Source organism: Aegilops tauschii, chromosome 7, assembly GCF_002575655.3.
Source record: "Aegilops tauschii subsp. strangulata cultivar AL8/78 chromosome 7, Aet v6.0, whole genome shotgun sequence".
Lineage (NCBI taxonomy): Eukaryota > Viridiplantae > Streptophyta > Magnoliopsida > Poales > Poaceae > Aegilops > Aegilops tauschii.
The window spans coordinates 162224613-162245405 of NC_053041.3; the positions used below are offsets into that span (position 1 = coordinate 162224613).

The 20793-nt window shown below is 42.4% G+C and overlaps 1 protein-coding gene across 1 annotated transcript; it reads left to right on the plus strand.

The window, feature by feature from the left end:
* Positions 1 to 1143: 1143 nt before the first annotated feature.
* On the plus strand, positions 1144 to 2761 carry LOC109782679 (anthranilate O-methyltransferase 2-like). The gene is made up of 4 exons (XM_020341299.4): positions 1144 to 1259; positions 1430 to 1837; positions 1922 to 2194; positions 2300 to 2761. The coding sequence occupies exons 1-4, from the start codon at positions 1185 to 1187 to the stop codon at positions 2657 to 2659; spliced, it is 1116 nt and encodes a 371-aa protein (XP_020196888.1). The 5' UTR covers positions 1144 to 1184; the 3' UTR covers positions 2660 to 2761.
* The last annotated feature ends 18032 nt before the right edge of the window (positions 2762 to 20793 follow it).

A 20793-nucleotide genomic window follows, 5' to 3' on the forward strand; every position in this document is an offset into this window, starting at 1 on the left:
CTCAACATAACGGGTAGTGGTCAGCAAGAGACAGTCAAATTTTGATTTAATGACATATTGATATTGGTAATTATGTTTTCTCTAATTAATTAGACTGATTGCAGCCGAACGCCGCTGCAGGCCTCCGTCCCCAATGCCGGTCATCCATCGCTAGCAAAATAATCAGTCTGCAGGTCGCCGCCCCATGTTCTCGGCCATCCAGACGCTGCGTGCAGGCTGGCGCCCCTCCATCCCAACACCGCATGCACTCCTCCCAGCGCACTGTCACCCCAACGCTGCCAAAAATCACAGCCTTGCAGGCCGGCGGCGGCGGCAGGAACTAACTTAATTAGCTAGCTTTTCTTTTTTGGAAAAGAATGCACATGGCATGATGTCAAAGAAGAGAGCTCGATGGAGTTGAATACTTACCATGATATGGCCTCGTATTCTAGTTTCTGCATGGTCATTCATGGAACGGGCTGGACAAGGTCGGGGTCATGCGGCCCAAGCGAAGGCTGTCGTCTTTATGTCAGCGACCAGTTCCAGATCCCGGAGGCTTGACGAGAAGACCAAAACCCGGGTAATCTAAGCCGCGGACGACAGCCGGCAAGGCGAGGAAGAGGGCATGCGGCCGGGGCGACGCACTCGCCTTCCTCCGTTCGTCGTCTTCGTCGGGTGATCCGTGACCCACTCAAAATCCTGTAGGTTCGAGGGTAACACAAAGGCATGACAACTCGCCGCTGCCGACGGCTAGCTAGGACGCGACGAGCGATGGCGACGGTGCGGGCTGGCAATGGCGATGGCAAATGAACGAGTGTGGGATGGAGAATTACTGCGTGAGATTTCAGGGGAAGGTACCTGCGGGATAGATACATGTGAACTACCCAAAACGCCCTTAATTACTTAACATACTACCGAAAATCTAGTGTAGTATTGGCTCATCTGGGCCGTTGAACTAAAGAAATAAACGGTCTAAGTTAATCTGATGTACCATAAAAGGTCTCGTAAAGGGAAAACCCATGTGTAGTAGTTGAAGAAAAATGAATATAATTGCACAAACACATAAACAACTCCAACCTCCTGTGCAAACTACTCGCCTATATATTGAGCAGGGCTGCTGCTATTGGCAACACATCTGCTAGCATATACTTTCGTTGTTGAGCATACCAACGAAACAAATTCTTCCTCGAGAGTTTTAGGTGGCCATGAAGATGGACAGCGATTTCCATATGGCCAAGGGAGAAGGAGAGACCAGCTATGTCAAGAACTCTACCCATCAGGTAATTTGGAAAAATAACTCACAGCGCATTTCAAAGACCAAAATTCACAACAAATATGCTGCCCTTGTTTCCTTCTTTGTACTTAGCATCGACATTTCTGGCTCATTGGAGCCGGTTACACTTTCTATCGATCTTAAATGCTAAAGTTTCTTTTTGTTCATTTGTACCAGAAGAAAGCTTTGATTCGGACTAAGCCGGTGCTCGAAAAGGCGGTGATAGAAGTGTGCATGGATTTGCTCCACCCAACAATGACAGTTGTTGACCTAGGCTGCTCTTTAGGTGAAAACACACTCATCTTTGTCTCCAACGTGATCGAAGCAATATGCTGCAATCATGGCAAGCTTCGTGGCAACCTCGTGGAGCTCCAAGTCTTCCTCAATGATCTACCAGGAAACGACTTCAACCGTGTGTTCCAGTCACTTGAGCAGTTCAAGGAGTCAATTACAGTAACTCATAAGCTAGAAGCACCGCCACCTTTTTATATTGCCGGGCTACCGGGCTCCTTCTACACCAAGCTTTTTCCTCGTCACAGTGTTCATCTGTTTCACTCATCATATTGCCTTCATTGGCGCTCTGAGGTACTAAACTCGCAAGCCACATTTTATTTTTCTATCATTATTGTTAACCATCAAGGTCCTACAACTATTGTCTGTATCATGTAGCTCCCGGATGGATTTGCGGCCAAGAGAGAAATGTATCTAAACAAAGGAAACATTTATATTGCGAGGACTACACCACCATCTGTAGTTAAATTATACCAGGAGCATTTTGAGAAGGATATGTCGTTGTTCCTCAAGCTACGATATGAAGAACTGGTGCTCGGCGGACAAATGGTACTGACATTTCTTGGGAGAAAAACAGAGGACGTCTACAATGGAGATATGAACCAGCTCTATGGATTAATTGCACAATCTTTGGAATATCTTGTTGAAGAGGTACACACCAGTATATCTTTAGTACAATTATCACACAACTCTTATAATTACAGAAAATTAAACATTTTTTTTGCAAATAAATGAAACATTACACTGTCACAACAGGGCCTCCTAGAGAGGGGAAAACTCAACTCCTTTAACCTACCCTTTTATGGTCCATCACTAACTGAAGTCAAGATGGTGATCAAGCAAAGTGGACTATTCGACATAAATCACGTCGAATTGTTCGAATCCAACTGGGATCCTTGCGACAACTCGGAAAGCAATGAAGTGCACGACCCCCTCCGAAGCGGCATGAATGTGTCCAAGAGTTTGAGGGCAGTGATGGAGCCCCTTTTTACAAGCCATTTTGGTGAATCTGTGCTCGACATACTCTTCGAAAAATTCGCGTACAATGTCACGGAACACCTTGCGAGGGAGAAGACAAAATATTCCATCATTGTTCTGTCCTTGAAAAGAAAATAATGGAGGTCTACATTGATTGTGTATCTTGACTTGTTTTATCTCTCTATGAACGTAATCATCTACCGGGTCTTGTTTAGTTGTTGACTCTATCCCAGAAATGGGTTTTTTCAAGTTTTGTTGTCCTCGGCTGTGTTCACCCCGGATGTAGACTCTTCTGTGTTTGTATCTCCCATATAAATTGGGAAGAATTAATAAAAGGATACTCCCTCCTTACCAAATTATAGTGCATATAAAATTTGGTATAAGTCAATTTTTTTAAAATTAGAAACTTTTATCTACACTTACAATGCCAAACCAATGCCATTAGATTTATCAACAGATATATGTTCGTATTTTTTCTATAAATTTGGTCAAAGTGAAACTTTTGTAAATTTAGTTGTGGCATAAATGCTATATGCATCGTACACAACATGTATGGTTCAAAATGAGCAATAATAACTGCAGCATTCTCTTCTTGCAGTTAGACAATTAGCTGGCAAAAAAATAATTCAAGGATTCCTTGACCCATTCCCTTTGTTGGCCAAAATATCCGCAAAATTATGAAGGGAATGCTAGAAAATTTCCATAGACATGCAACCAACAACTACGTATAAAAGTATCATAGCATGCCAAATTTTTAATGGCTTAAATTTGTGCCCAACCAAACGGGGAGAGAGAGAGAGAGAGAGAGAGAGAGAGAGAGAGAGTGTGTGTGTGTGTTTATTGATTTTTTTTTACAGGGTAGAGGTGCGTTCGAAGGGCATGACCATGCTTCAAACCTGTTGCCTTGCATTCTAAGTACGCTTATGCATATGTAGGTTCATGCATCCAAACATCACGTGTGTTAAAGAAAGGATAGTGTCCGGCAGTTTATGATATTTATTAGCCGGCCGGACGGAGTCACAACTCATATGTACTTGCATGCTAATTTGCACACGCATGCACATGTGGACGTGCTAGTGGGCAACTGCCTAGCAGTTGCATGTTTTCTTTTTGAGAAATATCGCGCTTTATTAATCGAGTATAATTAAGGGAGAATGCCTCTCGGATACTTTTTTTGCGAGAGTAACTTATGATCTATTCATCAACGGTTAAGGTAGTACAAAGAACACTAGAAGTAAAACGTACATCTAGATCCGTAGACCACCTAGCAACGACTACTAGCACTAGAGCGAGCCGAAGGCGCGCCGCCATCTTCGTCCCTTCCTCAACGGAGCCGGGCAAACTTTGTTGTAGTAGACAATCGGGAAGTCGTCGTGCTAAGGCCCCATAGGACCACCGCACCAGAACAACATCCGATGCCGATGAAGAGAAGCGTATATCAGAAGGATCGAACCTGTAGACACACAAACATAGACGAACGAAGACAAGATCCACGTGGATCCACCAAAGACAAATGCCGACCGAATCCCGCAAGATCCGCCGAAGACAAACCTCCACATGCCCTCCGATGATGCTAGAAACACCACCGAGATGGGGACAAGGTGGGGAGAATCTTATTCCATCTGCAGAGAGTCGCCGCCGCCTCGACTCTCTGAGCAGGACACAAAGCCCTAACAAAAATCAAAAGTCTGAAAAAATGGAGCCCTCCCGCCGACAAGGGCCGGGATCCACCACGCCTCCTCGATACAATCCGGTGTTACATGAAAAATAGAGTCACAAGAGAACTCAGAAGATCTAGCTAGAATATGTGCCGCAACATTTGACAAACGAGTTACATGACTAAAGAGAACAAACGAGAATGAGGCCCACCAGCGAGCGATCAACCGTCAAAGCATTGGTTCTCTGGATAACTGACAAACAATCTGACTGAAAAACGGCCCTTTAAATCCTTGATCACCGGTGAGAGCCACCACACGCCGTAGCGCCAGTGCTTCAGCTAATTCTGGGGTGGTAACCTCGTCAGCATGCTCGCGGCAAGCCAGCAAGCAATATCTGATGTGGTTCCTGATTACCATGCAAATTCCCATGCGTCGGGACTCCTTAAAGAGTCCAGCATCCACATTAACGGCCACTGCATCCACTGGCGGCGGAACCCATTTAATAGGAGATAACGGGGTATATATCACGCCTTATAACAATTGAAATCCTACCACAATTCTGCACAAAGAAGTCAATATAAGCCAAAGCTTTCTCAGCCACTCTCCAAGGATGCATCCTAACATCATTGTTTCTTGCATCATTCCTGGCCTCCCAAATGTGCCAAATTGTTACCACCAAAGTCGTGGTCTCGAGAGAGGTCATTTGTTGACTGAAATCAAATATCCACTGCTTGGTATGAACAAAACCTTTACGGCGCAGATGGAAGCCTGAATTCCGCTTCACCCCTCGCCATAACTGGCGTGCGAAGTGGCAAAATAGAAAGAGATGCTGAGCTCGCTCCTCTCCGCTACAGAAAAACATGCCCCCGCATTCGGAACATGGGGCCGTAGCAACTCACTACCCGTCGACGGACAATCGTGGGCCATTCTCCAGAGAACAATTGATACGTCTCCAACGTATCTATAATTTTTTATTGTTCCATGCTACTATATTATCAATCTTGGATGTTTTATAAGCATTATTATGCTATTTTATATCTGAAAGATCGTGGATGTCGCCTAGGGGGGTGAATAAGCGCTTTAAAATAATTATGGTTTAGGCTTGAACAAATGCGGAATAAACCTAACGGTTAATTTGTCAAGCACAAAACCTAAAACAACTAGGCTCACCTATGTGCACCAACAACTTATGCTAAGAAAGATAAACAACTATGTGATAGCAAGATATATGACAAGAAACAATATGGCTATCACAAAGTAAAGTGCATAAGTAAAGGGCTCGGGTAAGAGATAACCAAGGCACGCGGAGACGACGATGTATCCCGAAGTTCACACCCTTGCGGATGCTAATCTCCATTTGGAGCGGTGTGGAGGGACAATGCTCCCCAAGAAGCCACTAGGGCCACCGTAATCTCCTCACGCCCTCTCACAATGCAAGATGTCGTGATTCCACTAAGGGACCCTTGAGGGCGGTCACCGAACCCGTACAAATGGCAACCCTTGGGGGCGGTCACCGAACCCGTACACTTTGGCAACCCTTGGGGGCGGTCACCGGTACCCGTCAAATTGCTCGGGGCGATCTCCACAACCTAATTGGAGACCCCGACGCTTGCCCGGAGCTTTACACCACAATGATTGAGCTCCGAACACCACCAACCGTCTAGGGCGCCCAAGCACCCAAGAGGAACAAGCTCAAGGGTACCAAGCACCCAAGAGTAATAAGCTTCTCAACTTTTAACTTCCACGTATCACCGTGGAGAACTCAAACCGATGCACCAAATGCAATGGCAAGGGCACACGGAGTGCCCAAGTCCTTCTCTCTCAAATCCCACCGAAGCAACTAATGCTAGGGAGGAAAATGAGAGGAAGAACAAGAAGGAGAACAGCAAGAACTCCAAGATCTAGATCCAAGGGGTTCCCCTCACATAGAGGAGGAAGTGATTGGTGGAAATGTGGATCTAGATCTCCTCTCTATTTTCCCTAAAAACTAGCAAGACTCCATGGAGGGATTGAGAGTTAACAAGCCCGAAGAAGGTCAACAATGGGGGAAGAACACGAGCTCAAAGGATAAGGTTCATTGGGGAAGAAGACCCCCTTTTATAGGAGGGGGAAAATCCAACCGTTATGCTCACAGCCCGCACAGAGCGGTACTACCGCTCCAACGAGCGGTACTACCACTAGGGCGGCAGAAGCCCAATGAAACAACACTGCAAAGGGGCAACATGGCAGTACTACTGCAGGAGCGGTACTACCGCGCGACCACGGATGAAAAAAATAACTGCCGCGCCTACAACCACTGGAGCTAGCTACGAGAAAAAGTCGGCACGGTACTACCGCTCATAGGGAGCAATCCTACCGCGTAAGGGCGGATGTAAAAAATTACATTCGCGCCTACTACCGCACGCAACAATGCCAGGACACGAGGCAGCGGTACTACCGCTCACCAAGAGCGGCACTACCGCGTAGGGTGCGGAAGTAAAAAATTACTTCCACGCCTACTTCCGTGCGCGCCAGCGTTCTGGGCTAGAGGCAGCGGTACTACCGCTCACCAGGAGCGGTACTACCGCTGGCACCTGTGGTACTACCGTTCCCTTGAGCAGTACTACACAGGACACACAGGCTTTAGCACTTGGTTGACTTCAAAACGCAGCTAAACACAACGGACGGATCCAATAAAACCAGAACGGCCATAACTTCGTCAAATGAGCTCTGAATTGAGCAAACTCAAGCTTGTTGGATACAAGACAACGAGTAGCATAAAATAGCGGCTAACAAAAAGAAGAGGCAGGGGAGGTATGCCTAACAAAAAGAGGAGAGAAACCTCCAACAGAGAAGAACCGGCAGAACCTCCAACATCGAAAACATCATAGAAGATGCATGTGAACTCCGTTTTCGATGAACTCGAGCTTGTCATCAAGATGACCATAAGCACCAAATCTCACAAAGAGAACCAAACAAGAACCAAGAAAGATGATGCAAGGATGCAATGGTTTGAGCTCTCTACGAACAATACGATCAAGCTACTCATCGAGAGCCCCCCTTGATAGTACGACAATCGATCCTATAACCCGGTCTCCCAACTACCACCATGAGACCGGTAAAATAGAAAACCTATCAAGGGCAAACCTTTGCCTTGCACATGGTCCACTTGAGCTAGATGATGACAATCTTGACTCCCTCAAGTTGGACCATCTTTCTTGATTGCGTTGGCTCGATGAAGACTAGTTGATTGCTCCCCCATACTCCACTATGGGTGAGCCACTCTTCCGCACATCTTGACAAATCCATTGTTACCACAATGGACGGCAAGCTTCAAGCATTTGATCTCTTCGTGATGCTCCACTTGAACTTGCACACCGCAACCTAACCCCACAAAGAACTCTCGCAAATACCATGGGTTAGCATATATACAAAGCGTAATGGACAATGCTTGCCTTACCATGGGATCACTTGATCCCTTGGTACATCTTGTACGCTTTGTCTATTGATCACTTTGATTTACTCTTTGACTTAGTCTTGATCAACCTCTCACATGACCAATCTTTAGGTAATTCCTTGAATAGCACCTTGGTCATCACAAACTCTCCTTGAAACTAACAAATGGACTCCAAGAAAAGCCTATGGACAAATCCTTCAAATATAACTCAAGGCAACCATTAGTCCATATAGATTATCATTAATTACCAAAACCAAACATGGGGGCACTTCATGTTCTTTCAATATCATTTTTTGGGACTAACCTATTAACCTAGTGCCAAGTACGAGTTGCTGTTTTTTCCTTGTTTTTGTCAGAAAATCAATACCAAACGGAGTCCAAATGGACCGAAACCTTTTGACGATTTTTCTTAGACACAAGACACCCTGGAAGCTTCGGGAGAAGGCCAGAAAGGCCACGAGGTGGCGACAAGCTCAGGAGGCGCGCTCCCCAAGCTTGTAGGCCCCCCGTGGCACCTCTAACCGTAATTCTTTTTCTATAAATACCCAAATATTCCCCGAAAACCAAGGCACACCAAAAATACTTTTTCGCCGCTGCAAGTTTCTGTCTTCGTGAGATCCCATCTGGGGACCTTTTCCGGTACTCCGCCGGAGGGGGATTCGATCTTGGAGGGCTTCTACATCAACCTTGCTGCCCTTCTGATGATGAGTGAGTAGTTTACCACAGACCTGCGGGTCCATCGCTGGTATCTAGATGGCTTCTTCTCTCTCTTTGATCTTTAATACAATGTTCTCCTTGATGTTCTTGGAGATCTATTCGATGTAATATTGTTTTGCGGTGTGTTTGTTGAGATCCGATGAATTGTGGGTTTATGATCAGATTATCCATGAATATTATTTGAGTCTTATCTGAACACTTTTATGCATGATTTATATAGCTTTGTATTTCCCTCTGATCTATTGATTTGGTTTGACCAACTAGAATGATTTTTCTTGTCATGGGAGAGGTGCTTTGTAATGGGTTCAATCTTGCGGTGCTGAATCCAAGTGACAGAAAGGGACATGACACTTCTTTGTATTGTTCCCATTAAGGATAAAAAGATGGGGTTTGTTCATATTAATTGGATCTATCCCTCTACATCATGTCATCTTTCTTAAGGCGTTACTTCATTCTTGTTAACTTAATACACTAGATGCACGCTGGATAGCGGTCGATGTGTGGAGTAATAGTAGTAGATGCAGCACGAGTCGGTCTACTTGTCTCGGACGTGATGCCTATATATATGAACATTGCCTTGGATATCGTCATAACTATGCGCTTTTCTATCAATTGCTCAACGGTAATTTATTTACCCACCGTATGCTTTCTTTCAAGAGAGAAGCCTATAGTGAAAACTATGCCCCCCGGGTCTATCTTTTATCACATTATTTTCAGATCTGCAAAATCAAAAACACAAAAATACCTTGCTACAATTTATTTACTTTTACTTTTATTTCGCACTTTTATTTTTTATTTTATATCTATCACTATCAAATCTCATCCTTGCAAGTAACTGTGAAGGGATTGACAACCCCTTTATCGCGTTGGGTGCAAGTATTTGTTTGTTCATGCAGGTACAACTATTGGAGACTTGTGTGCTCCTCCTACTGGATTGATACCTTCGTTCTCAACTGAGGGAAATACTTACCTCTACTTTGCTGCATCACCCTTTTCTCTTCAAGGGAAAAACCAACGCAAGCTCAAGAAGTAGCACGAAGAATTTTTGGCGCGTTGCCGGGGAGGATCTACATCAAGCCTACCAAGTACCTATCATAAACTCTCATCTCTTGCATTTACATTATTTGCCATTTGCCTCTCGTTTTTCTCTCCCCACTTCTAAAATGTTTTCAGAAAAATATAAAAATATGTGCCTTCTTTTCGTTTGCCTTGTCGTTTGCTTCTTGTTTGCTTGTGTGCTAGATTGTTTTCTATGTCACGATTTCTCAAGAAACACTAAGTTGTGTGATTTTTCTAACACTAATAATAATGATTTTATTAGTACTCCTATTGCTCCCGCCACTAGTGCAGAATCTTATGAAATTAATGCCATTTTGTTGAATCTTGTTATGAAATAACAATTTTCTGGTAGTCCTAATGAAGATGCTCATGCCATCTTAATACTTTCGTTGAATTGTGTGATATGCAAAAGAAAAAAGTTGTGGATAATGGTATTGTTAAATTAAAGTTATTTCCGTTCTCACTACGAGATCGTGCTAAAACTTGGTTTTCATCCTTGCCTAAAAATAGTATTGATTCATGGAATAAGTGTAAGGATAATTTTATTTCCAAGTATTTTCCTCCCGCTAAGATCATTTATCTTAGGAACGATATAATGAATTTTAAGCAACTTGATAATGAACATGTTGGACAATAATGGGAGAGGATGAAGCTAATGATAAGAAATTGCCCTACTCATGGTTTAAGTTTATGGATGATAATACAAAAAAATTATGTTGGATTGAATTTTGCATCTAGAAATCTTTTAGATTCCGCCGTGGGTGGTACTTTCATGGAAATCACATTAGGAGAAGCTACTAAACTCCTAGATAATATTATGGCAAATTACTCTCAATGGCAAACCGAAAGATCTTCTACTAATAAAAAAGTACATGCTATTGAAGTAATTAATACTTCAAGTGGAAAGATGGATGAACTTATGAAATTAATTGCTAGCAAGAGTGCTCCTACTGATCCTAATGGTACGCCTTTGTCTACTTTGATTGAGAATAATAATGAATCTATGGATGTGAATTTTGTTGGTAGGAACAATTTTGGTAATAACGCTTATAGAGGCAATTTTAATCCTAGGCCGTTTCCTAGTAATTCCTCTAATAATTATGGTAATTCCTACAACAATTCTTATGGAAATTATAATAATATACCCTCTGATCTTGAGAATAATATTAAAGATTTTATTAACTCTCATACAAGAAAATTGCTTTAGTTTGATGATGTGGCTAGAAATGTTGATAGAATTTCTCATGAGATTGAATCCCTTAAGATTATATCTATGCCACCCAAGCTTGATACCAAGGAGTCTCTGAAATCTATTCAAATTTATATTAATGGAAGTAGGGAGAGAACCGCTAGAATGCGAGCTAAGAGGGAATGGCTAGAAAAGGCGTGTTCTTCTAGTTTTTGCGATAATCATGATGAAGATCTTAAAGTGATTGGTCTGACTCCTATTGAATCTTAACAAATATAAAACTTGATAAAGAAGGGACTGGATAGGAGTCAACTTTAGCTAGAAGGTGTCCCAATAATTTGGAGGGTGATGATCTTAATGGAAAAATTGATAAAAGTGGGTTTGGTGAGGTCAAAACTTTAACTAGTGATGTGCCCACTCTTTTGGATTACAAGGAATTTAATTATGACAATTGTTATTTGATTGACTGTATTTCGTTGTTGCAATCTATACTCAATTCACCTCATGCTTATGATCAAAATAAGGCTTTTACTAAACATATCGTTGATGCTACGATGAAATCTTTTGAAGAAAAACTTGAGTTAGAAGTTTCAATCCCTAGAAAGTTATATGATGAATAGGAACCTACTATTAAAATTAAGATTAAAGATTATGAGTGCAATGTTTTATGTGATTTGGGTGCTAGCGTTTTCACTATTCCAAAATCTTTATGTGATGTGCTAGGCTTCCATAAACTTGATGTTTGCATTTTAAATTTGCACTTAGCGGATTCCACTATTAAGAAACCTCTGGGAAAAATTAATGATGTTCTTATTTTTGCAAATAGGAATTATGTGCCCGCAGATTTTATTGTGCTTGATATTGATTGCAATCCTACATGCCCCATAATTCTTGGTAGACCATTCCTTAGAATGATTGGTGCAATTATTGATATGAAAGAAGGAAACATTAGATTTCAATTTCCATTAAGGAAGGGCATGGAACACTTTCCTAGAAAGAAAATTAAGTTACCATATGAATCTATTATGAGGGCCACTTATGGATTGAAAACCGAAGATGACAATACTTAAATCTATGCAATATGCCTAGCTAAGGGCATAAAACGATAGCGCTAGTTGGGAGGCAACCCAATAGCTATCTTTTATTTTCTTTGTTTTCTTTCTGTTTTTCTTTAAATATGCAATTATGCTACCGTTATGATTGTGTTTTAATATTTTAATTAGTGTTTGTGTCAAGTAAAGCCTTTAGGATGGTTTGGGTGATAGTTGATTTGATTCTGCTGAAAAACAGAAAGTTTTGCGCCTAGTTCTAGAATTTTGTAAATTCACATAAACATGCTTTTGCTCTGATTTTTTTACAAAAGATTTATATACAAATTTACCATGTTGTACTAATTTTTCAGAATTTTTGGAGTCACAGAAGTTTGGCTAAAGTTCAATTACTACAAATTGTTCTGTTTTTAGCAGATTCTGTTTCCATTGTGTTGTTCGTTTGTTTTGACGAATCTATGGGTTGTATCGGGGGGTATGAGTCATGGTGAAGTTAGAATATAGTAGATATAATGCTAATATGAAATTGGAATGAGTTTACAACAGTACCTAAAGTGGTGATTTGCTTTATTGTACTAACGGATCTCACGAGTTTTTTGTTGAGTTTTGTGTTGTGAAGTTTTCAAGTTTTGAGTGAAGTTTCGACGGGCTAAGGAATAAGGAGTGGCAATAGCCTAAGCATGGCGATGCCCAAGGCACCCCAAGGTAATATTCAAGGATAAAGAAGCGTCTAAGCTTGGGGATGCCCCAGATGGCATCCACTCTTTTGTCTACAATCCATCGGTAAATTACTTGAGGCTATATTTTTATTCACTACATGATATTAGTTTTGCTTGGAGCGTCATGCATTATATGATTCCTTGCTTTATTTGATTTTTATTTTGCCACAATCATCCTTGCTGGACACACCTTTTTGAGAGGGACACACATTATTCGTGAATTTATTAGAATACTCTTTGAGCTTCACATATATCTTTCTAGCTAGGAAGTTGCTCTAGTGCTTCACTTATATCTTTTAGAGCATGACGGTGGTTATATTTTAAAGAAATTGATGAACTCTCATGCTTCACTTATATTATTTTGAGAGTCTTTTAAATAGTATGGTAATTTGCTTGGGTTATGAATTTAGTCCTAATATGGTGGGTATTCAAGAGGGGTATAATAAAAACTTTCATGTAGATTACTGAATATGATACGTTTGATTTCTTGCAACAGTTTTGCGATATAAAGGTGGTAATATGCGGGTTATGATAATGGGTAATTCTGGTTTAGTAAGAATATTGGTGTTAAGGTTTTTGATTCCCGAAGCATGCACGTATGGTCTCTTGTTATGCTATGATATTGGTTCATGATTTATTATTAATTGTCTTCCTTATGAGTGGTGGTCGGGACGAGCGATGGTCTTTTCCTACCAATCTATCCCCCTAGGGGCATGCGTAGTAATACTTTGCTTCGAGGTCTAATAAACTTTTGCAATAAGTATGTGAGTTCTTTATGACTAATGTGAGTCCATGGATTATACACACTCTTACCTTTCCGCAATTTGCTAGTCTCTTCGGTACCGGACATTGCCCCTTCTCACCTCGAGTTGTGGTGCAAACTTCGCCGGTGCATCCAAACCCCGTGATATGATACGCTCTATCACACATAAGCCTCATTATATCTTCCTCAAAACGGCCACCATACCTACCTATTATGGCATTTCCATAGCCATTCCGAGATATATTGCCATGCAACTTCCACCGTTCCATTTTATTATGACACATATCATCATTGTCATATTGCTTTGCATGATCAAATAGTTGACATAGTATTTGTGGCTCTGCCACTGTTCATATTTTTTCATACATGTTACCTAGATCATTGCACAACCCAGTACACCGCCGAAGGCATTCATATAGAGTCATATTTTTGTTCTAGTATCGAGTTGTAATTCTTGATTTGTAAGTAAATAGAAGTGTTATGATCATCATATCCATTATTAGAGCATTGTCCTAGTGAGGAAAGGATGATGGGGACTATGATTCCCCCACAAGTCGGGATGAGACTTCGGACGAAAATAAAAAAAAGGAAAAAAAAGAAGAGGTCAAATGAGCCCAAGAAAAAAAAAGAGGTCAAAATGCCCAACAAAAAAATGAGAGAAAAAGAGAGAAGGGACAATGTTACTATCCTTTTCCACACTTTTGCTTCAAAGTGGCACCATGTTCTTCGTGATAGAGAGTCTCCTACTTTGTCACATTCATATATTACTAGTGGGATTTTTTCGTTATAGAACTTGGCTTGTATATTCCAATGATGGGCTTCCTCAAATGCCTGAGGTCTTCATGAGCAAGCAAGTTGGATGCACACCCACTTAGTTTTCTTTTGAGCTTTCATACACTTATAGCCCTAGTGCATCTGTTGCATGGCAATCCCTACTCCTTGCATTGATATGAATTGATGGGCATCTCCATAGCCTGTTTATTAGCCTCATGAATGTGAGACTTTGTTACTTTTTGTCTTCTCCACACAACCTCCAACATCATACTCTATTCCACCCATAGTGCTATATTCATGGCTCACGCTCATTTATTGCGTGAGAGTTGAAAAAGCTGAAGCGCATTAAAAAGTATGAACCAATTGCTTGGCTTGTCATCTGGGTTGTGCATGATAAATACTTTGTGTGAAGAAGATGGAGCATAACAAGACTATATGATTTTGTAGGGATAACTTTCTTTAGCCATGCTATTTTGAAAATACATGATTGCTTTTTAGTATGCTTGAAGTATTATTGTGTTTATGTCAATATTAAACTTTTGTTTTGAATTTTATGGATCTGAATATTAATACCACATAAATAAAGATTACATGATAAACATGTTAGGTAGCATTCCACATAAAAAATTCTGTTTTTATCATTTACGTACTCGAGGACGAGCAAGAATTAAGCTTGGGGATGCTTGATACGTCTCCAGCGTATCTATAATTTTTTTATTGTTCCATGCTATTATATTATCAATCTTGGATGTTTTATATGCATTATTATGCTATTTTATATCATTTTTTGGGACTAACCTATTAACCTAGTGCCCAGTGCCAGTTGTTGTTTTTTCCTTGTTTTTGTATTTACAGAAAATCAGTACCAAATGGAGTCCAAATGGAACGAAAGTTTTTGGCAATTTTTCTTGGACCACAAAACACCCTGGAAGCTTCGGGAGGAGGTCACAAGGGTCACGAGGTGGCGAAAAGCTCAGGGGGGCGCCCTAGGGGTTCGCCCCCAAGCTTGTGGGCCCCCTATGGCACCTCTAACCCTAATTCTTCTTCTATAAATACCCAAATATTCCCCGAAGAACAAAGGGCACACCAAAAATACTTTTCCGCCATAGCAAGTTTTTGTCTTCGTGAGATCCCATCTGGGGACCTTTTCCGGTACTCCGCCGGAGGGGGATTCGATCACGGAGGGCTTCTACATCAACCTTGATGCCCTTCCGATTATGTGTGAGTAGTTTACCATAGACCTACGGGTCTATAGCTAGTATCTAGATGGCTTCTTCTCTCTTCTGATCTTTAATACAATGTTCTCCTTGATGTTCTTGGAGATCTATTCGATGTAATCTTGTTTTGCAGTGTGTTTGTTGAGATCCGATGAATTGTTGGTTTATCATCAGATTATCTATGAATATTATTTTGAGTATTCTCTGAACTCTTTCATGCATGATTTATAGAGTTTTGTATTTCTCTCCGTTCTATTCATTTGGTTCGGCCAACTAGATTGATTTTTCTTGCAATGGGAGAGGTGCTTTGTAATGGGTTCAATCTTGTGGTGCTCAATCCCAGTGACAGAAAGGGACATGACACGTATTTGTATTCTTGCCATCAAGGATAAAAATATGGGGTTTATTCATATTAATTGGATCTATCCCTCTGCATCATGTCATCTTGCCTAAGACGTTACTCCGTTCTTGTTAACTTAATACACTAGATGCATGCTGGATAGCGGTCGATGTGTGGAGTAATAGTAGTAGATGCAGGCAGGAGTCGGTCTACTTGCCTCGGACGTGATGCCTATATACATGATCATTGCCTTGGATATCATCATAACTATGCGCTTTTCTATCAATTTCTCAACAGTAATTTGTTTGCCCACCGTATGCTTTCTTTTAAGAAAGAAGCCTCTAGTGAAAACTATGGCCCCTGGGTCTATCTTTTATCATATTATTTTTAGATCTACAAAATCAAAAACACAAAAATACCTTGCTGCAATTTATTTACTTTTATTTCGCACTTTTATTTATCTTATATCTATCACTATCAGATCTCATCCTTGCAAGTACCCCTGAAGGGATTGACAACCCCTTTATCGCGTTGGGTGCAAGTATTTGTTTGTTCGTGCAGGTACAACTATTGGAGACTTGTGTGTTCCTCCAACTGAATTGATACCTTGGTTCTCAACTCAAGGAAATACTTATCTCTACTTTGCCGCACCACCCGTTCCTCTTCAAGGGAAAAACCAACGCAAGCTCAAGAAGTAGCAAATATCTTCACCTTTCCCGGAGCATTGACCTTCCAAAGAGCTTGCCAGCTTTTCTCTTCAGCGCCAAAGTCTGATTGCACACCATGGCCATAAGAATTGCGAGTAGTATGAAATTTCTTAGACTTGGCCAAGTTATATGCTGATTTGACTGACTAGATCCAAATTGATCATGAGTCCAGGTAACAAAATCATCCACTACACGCACACTTAGTGGAAATTGTAATAGTATGTTGGCCAGCCAACGCTTTGCACATGGGGCGATGATAGGCGCCGGTCAGCCGCCGCTCGGCCATCAGATTTGGTCCGGAGAAATGATTCACCCAGTTCACCCAGTGCCCTTCCCTTTCCTCCTAAATCTCGCGCTCGTTGACCAAAATCCACGTATCGGTCACCGCCCGCGATGCCGCTCCTTGCCGGCGCCAGCGCGTCGCCTCCTTGGTAGGATTAGTCGTTGCACCGCACCGCCAGCACCAAAAGGACTTCCCGGTGTCGTCCCATCCCCCCTGATTGCAGGATCGATGACTTCCCCGCCACTTAAAATCTTGCCAAACGTAGTATTTGTCGTCGTGGATGTAGCTCTCCGCGTCCTCGGTTCCAGCATCACCAAAATCCGGTTGTAGCATTCGAGTGTAGCTTTTCTTGCCGCTGGGTACTAGCATCGAGTGTAACGGGTGGTAGCAAACCAGACGACCGGTTGCAGCATCTAGAAATGTGGTTGCAGTGTTCGGTGGTGAGAGAGCACAATGTCCCATGGTTGGAGCTCCTCCGGCTAGACGGTTGCAACTCACATTCCCAACGGTTCCAGCTTTTAGCATCGTCAATTCCAACAAATTGACACACCAATTGTAACTTGTGGTCCATCGGTCACAGCAAAAAAGGCACCCCGATCACAGATCTCGCCGTTGCCTGTTCCAGTAGAACCACACAAAGGTGGAAACTTCCGATGTATATGGTTGCAGCTTGTTGTCCCTTGAGGTGAATGCCGGTTCCAACACAGAGTGTTGCCACCTCCGGTGCCGGTCGGTTTGCCGTTTGCAGCAAATGGAGACCACTGTTCCAGCAACGGCGGGTGCTGATTGTAGCACCGTGGGAGTCCAAGGGTGCATCTTCTCTGGCGTCAGCAGGTGTAGGTTGCATCTTCTTAGCGCACCGATTCCGGCATCTCACAACAATGTTGCGGCTTTTTCCGGCAAGGCTCGTATGCGTCATTGGTTAGTCCACCACACTCCCGCATGGTTGATCGGAGGAGGGGGTGGCTGATGGAGCCGCAGGGCTGTGGTTCTTGGGTGAGAGATCGTTGGCAAGGACAATGCCTCGTCGACCATGTGCTCCATGGGTATAGAGAAAGAGAAGTGAGGGGCTAGAAGATAAGGCGGTGTCTGCATCTTCCCATGAGTTGCCCACCCGCCCTTACGTGTCGCAGATTGAATTGCTAGGAGCATGCACTTGTGGACATGTCCAGCCGAAGCTTGGGCCAGTCAGTCCACGCAAAACGTTTCCCTTGCACATGTGGGAAAACATGCCTACTAGATTTTTCATGCAGTCGTGCGAGGTGGCATCGACTGAGAGCATGGTTACTATATAGGAGTTGCCATGTCACCTATAACCAATCTAAAAGCATGGTCAATAGTATAGTCAACAGCTGATTATACGAAGTTACCACTTTATGTATAGCCAACCTAATAGTCAACATATATTATAGCTACTTAATAAGAAATACTACTTGATTAATACTTGGCCACCTTACATTCTCACAATGTTTCTTGAAGCCCGTGTTGCATCCGACTATTAATCTACATCCCGTTTGTCTTCTATTTCCTCTCTCTCGCATCCAACTCGACAAAATAGAGTACTTTAATTCTTATAGCCTGCTGACTGTACCTTATTAGACTTGCTCTAATAGCCAACATGTGTAATAGCTAGTTACCAAGAGGTATTGTCCCATCTTACACTCTCATAATGATTCTTGGAGCGCGTGCTATAGCTAGCAGTTAATTTACATCCCGCTTCCATTCTCTCTCCTCTCCTCTCCCATTCAACTCGGCAAATTCATAATACTTTAATCCTTACAATATGCTAACTATACATTAGTAGACATGCTCTGAAGCGATACATTTTTTGCAGAGAGATGCATACGTCCACACAAGAGTCGTAACCGCTGGATAGTGAAACTATTCCGCAACTTATGTCGGCAAACATTCATCAACTGCTGGACAGCGAAGTCTTCCTCAATAACGTACCACTTAAACCATGTGTTCTAGTCACTTGATCCGTTCAAGGATTCAGTTACAGTCACCCACACTACAAAAGAAAACCACTTCTGTGATGATACGTGTTTGTCACAGTAGGTCACATTTTCTGTCATGCATGTACATCCATGACGATTTTATGACAGAATCAAGATAGTCATACATGTGCTGTTGTAGAAGTGTTCCATGACAATACCAAAATTATTATCACGGAAGTGTCCACTTCCATGACGATAAATGGAGCGTCATGGAAATGCTTTCGTCAAGGGTAACCGACACATGACATCCACTGTAACGGGTCGCCGTTATGCTAGCGGGTCCAGTTTTGGATCCGATAACCCGTTAACAGCCCTGACCAATGGGGATTTTCCTCATGTAAAATTCTGATTCACCGGAGGATCCAGGTGTCAGCTCAGCCTTGAGACAGATGTCATCCAGCCAATGGACGAGACGCGCCTATGATAAGTCGACACGTGGCTCGGCCCAATAGTGGCCCATTCAGGTTAAAAGGCTGGCCTGTTTGATTTGGTCAAAGGGTGGCGGGCCGGCCCATGGAAAGCCTGTTAACAGCCTGTTTGCATATAGCCCATTTACAACCCGCTAACTCATGACCCGTTATGTCCTATCTGAACTTGGACCAGTAGCGTCATCTGGGCCGTCCAATATGATTCCAACCCATTGTAACTTCCGGCCCATGTATGGCCCATGATTTCTTTCGGCCCATATGAGGCCCTTTGAACTTTGGGCCCATTAAAGGCCCATGGTGAAACTGGCCCATAATGAACAGTGTATAGCTTTACACCCATTAGCGGCCCGTTATTCCGTTGGGCCGTTTCCAGCCCATATTATCTTCGGCCTTCTAAGGGCCCATTTGCTCTTGGGCTCATTTCCAGCCTTCGATCACGTATGGTCCGTTACTGGCCTGTTCCGCTTGAGGGCCAAATCTAGCCCATGATTACAGTCGTCCCGTTTGTGGCCCATTAATCCGTTGGGCTGTTTTCATAGCGTCATCAAATACGGCCCATTAATGACCTGTTATGCCTGTCGATAGAATTAAGTCTGTTATACATATCGGCCTATTAAGGGCCCGTTATGCTCGGGCCATAAACTGACGATTCTAGTCCGTTTATGGCCCATATTGCGGTCCACTTAATGGTCCACGAATAAGTATGGCCCATGTTTGGCCAATCGATCGGCCCGTAGAAGGCCCATTGATTCTACGGCCCGTAGAAGGCCCATTGTTTCTACGGCCCGTAGAAGGCCCATTGTTTCTATGGCCCGTAGAAGGCCCATGGATCCTACGGCCCATGGTCACCACAGCAGGTAGCGGGACCATGGTTACAACTGTTCGTATGTTGCCCATGGTTATTGTGGCCTAGTTTTTAAAAATATTTTATTGTGACCACTAGCAAACCGCGGAAAAATAACTGCAGTGGCTACAACCAAACAAATAAACAAGACAATAAGGAAAAAAATAAGCAAGAAACTTACGCTAGGCTATTACGGCTATTACACATATTACATCCACTTGGCATCAAAGTTCGCCACCAGTGTGAATATGGGGAACAAAGCAACATATTACGTACACTGGGCGTCTAAATTGGCCACCAGTGCAAATAAACGTGGCAGCAAAACAAGTCCAGAACTGAAACCACTTCAAAAGAGCTCAAGAAATGATATCCTGGATACCCACCATGCTGACAAGACGCTTGTCAAGTTTATTAGCTTTCTCTTGTTTGGCGCTTAAATCCTCCAGCGCTTGCTGTTGCACCAGAAATTATGCATCTGCATTCTGCAGGGACTTCCTCAGTCCTTCGGCTTCCTGTTGCAACACATTTGATTGATGTCTTTCAACTTGAAGTTGAGACTCAAGAAGCCGAACTGATTCAGGCAGCGAGTTTGAAGAGCTTGTGCCAGCAGTAGTGACTAGTAACTCGAACATTACATCAAGACAGGACTTTGGGGTTGTCTCGCTGTCTTCAAGATAGTTTTTATCAGCTTTCTTGGAGACCAACAGGGATGTCTCACTATCTTGAACCTTATCTGCATTACTTCCTTTACCATTGCATAATGGGGTACTCTTCTCCAATATTTTGTTCGCATTCTAAAAGAGAAACAAGTAGACACATCACATGTTTACCATGTTGTATATGAAACTCATTTTGGTAAACTAGTTTAGTAGTAAGGTGGACATGATGACAGCATGAAACAAACATATATCTATGTAGTATGGTCACCGTATGGTCTATATCATTCTAGTTTATGTTGCCAAATCAATATAGAGAGAGTTCAAATCATATATGTTTAAGACAAAGCATCATAGACAAAATATAAGTGTGGGAAACTACACAACACTAACAATGTTGGGGAACGTAGTAATTTCTAAAAAATTCATACGCACA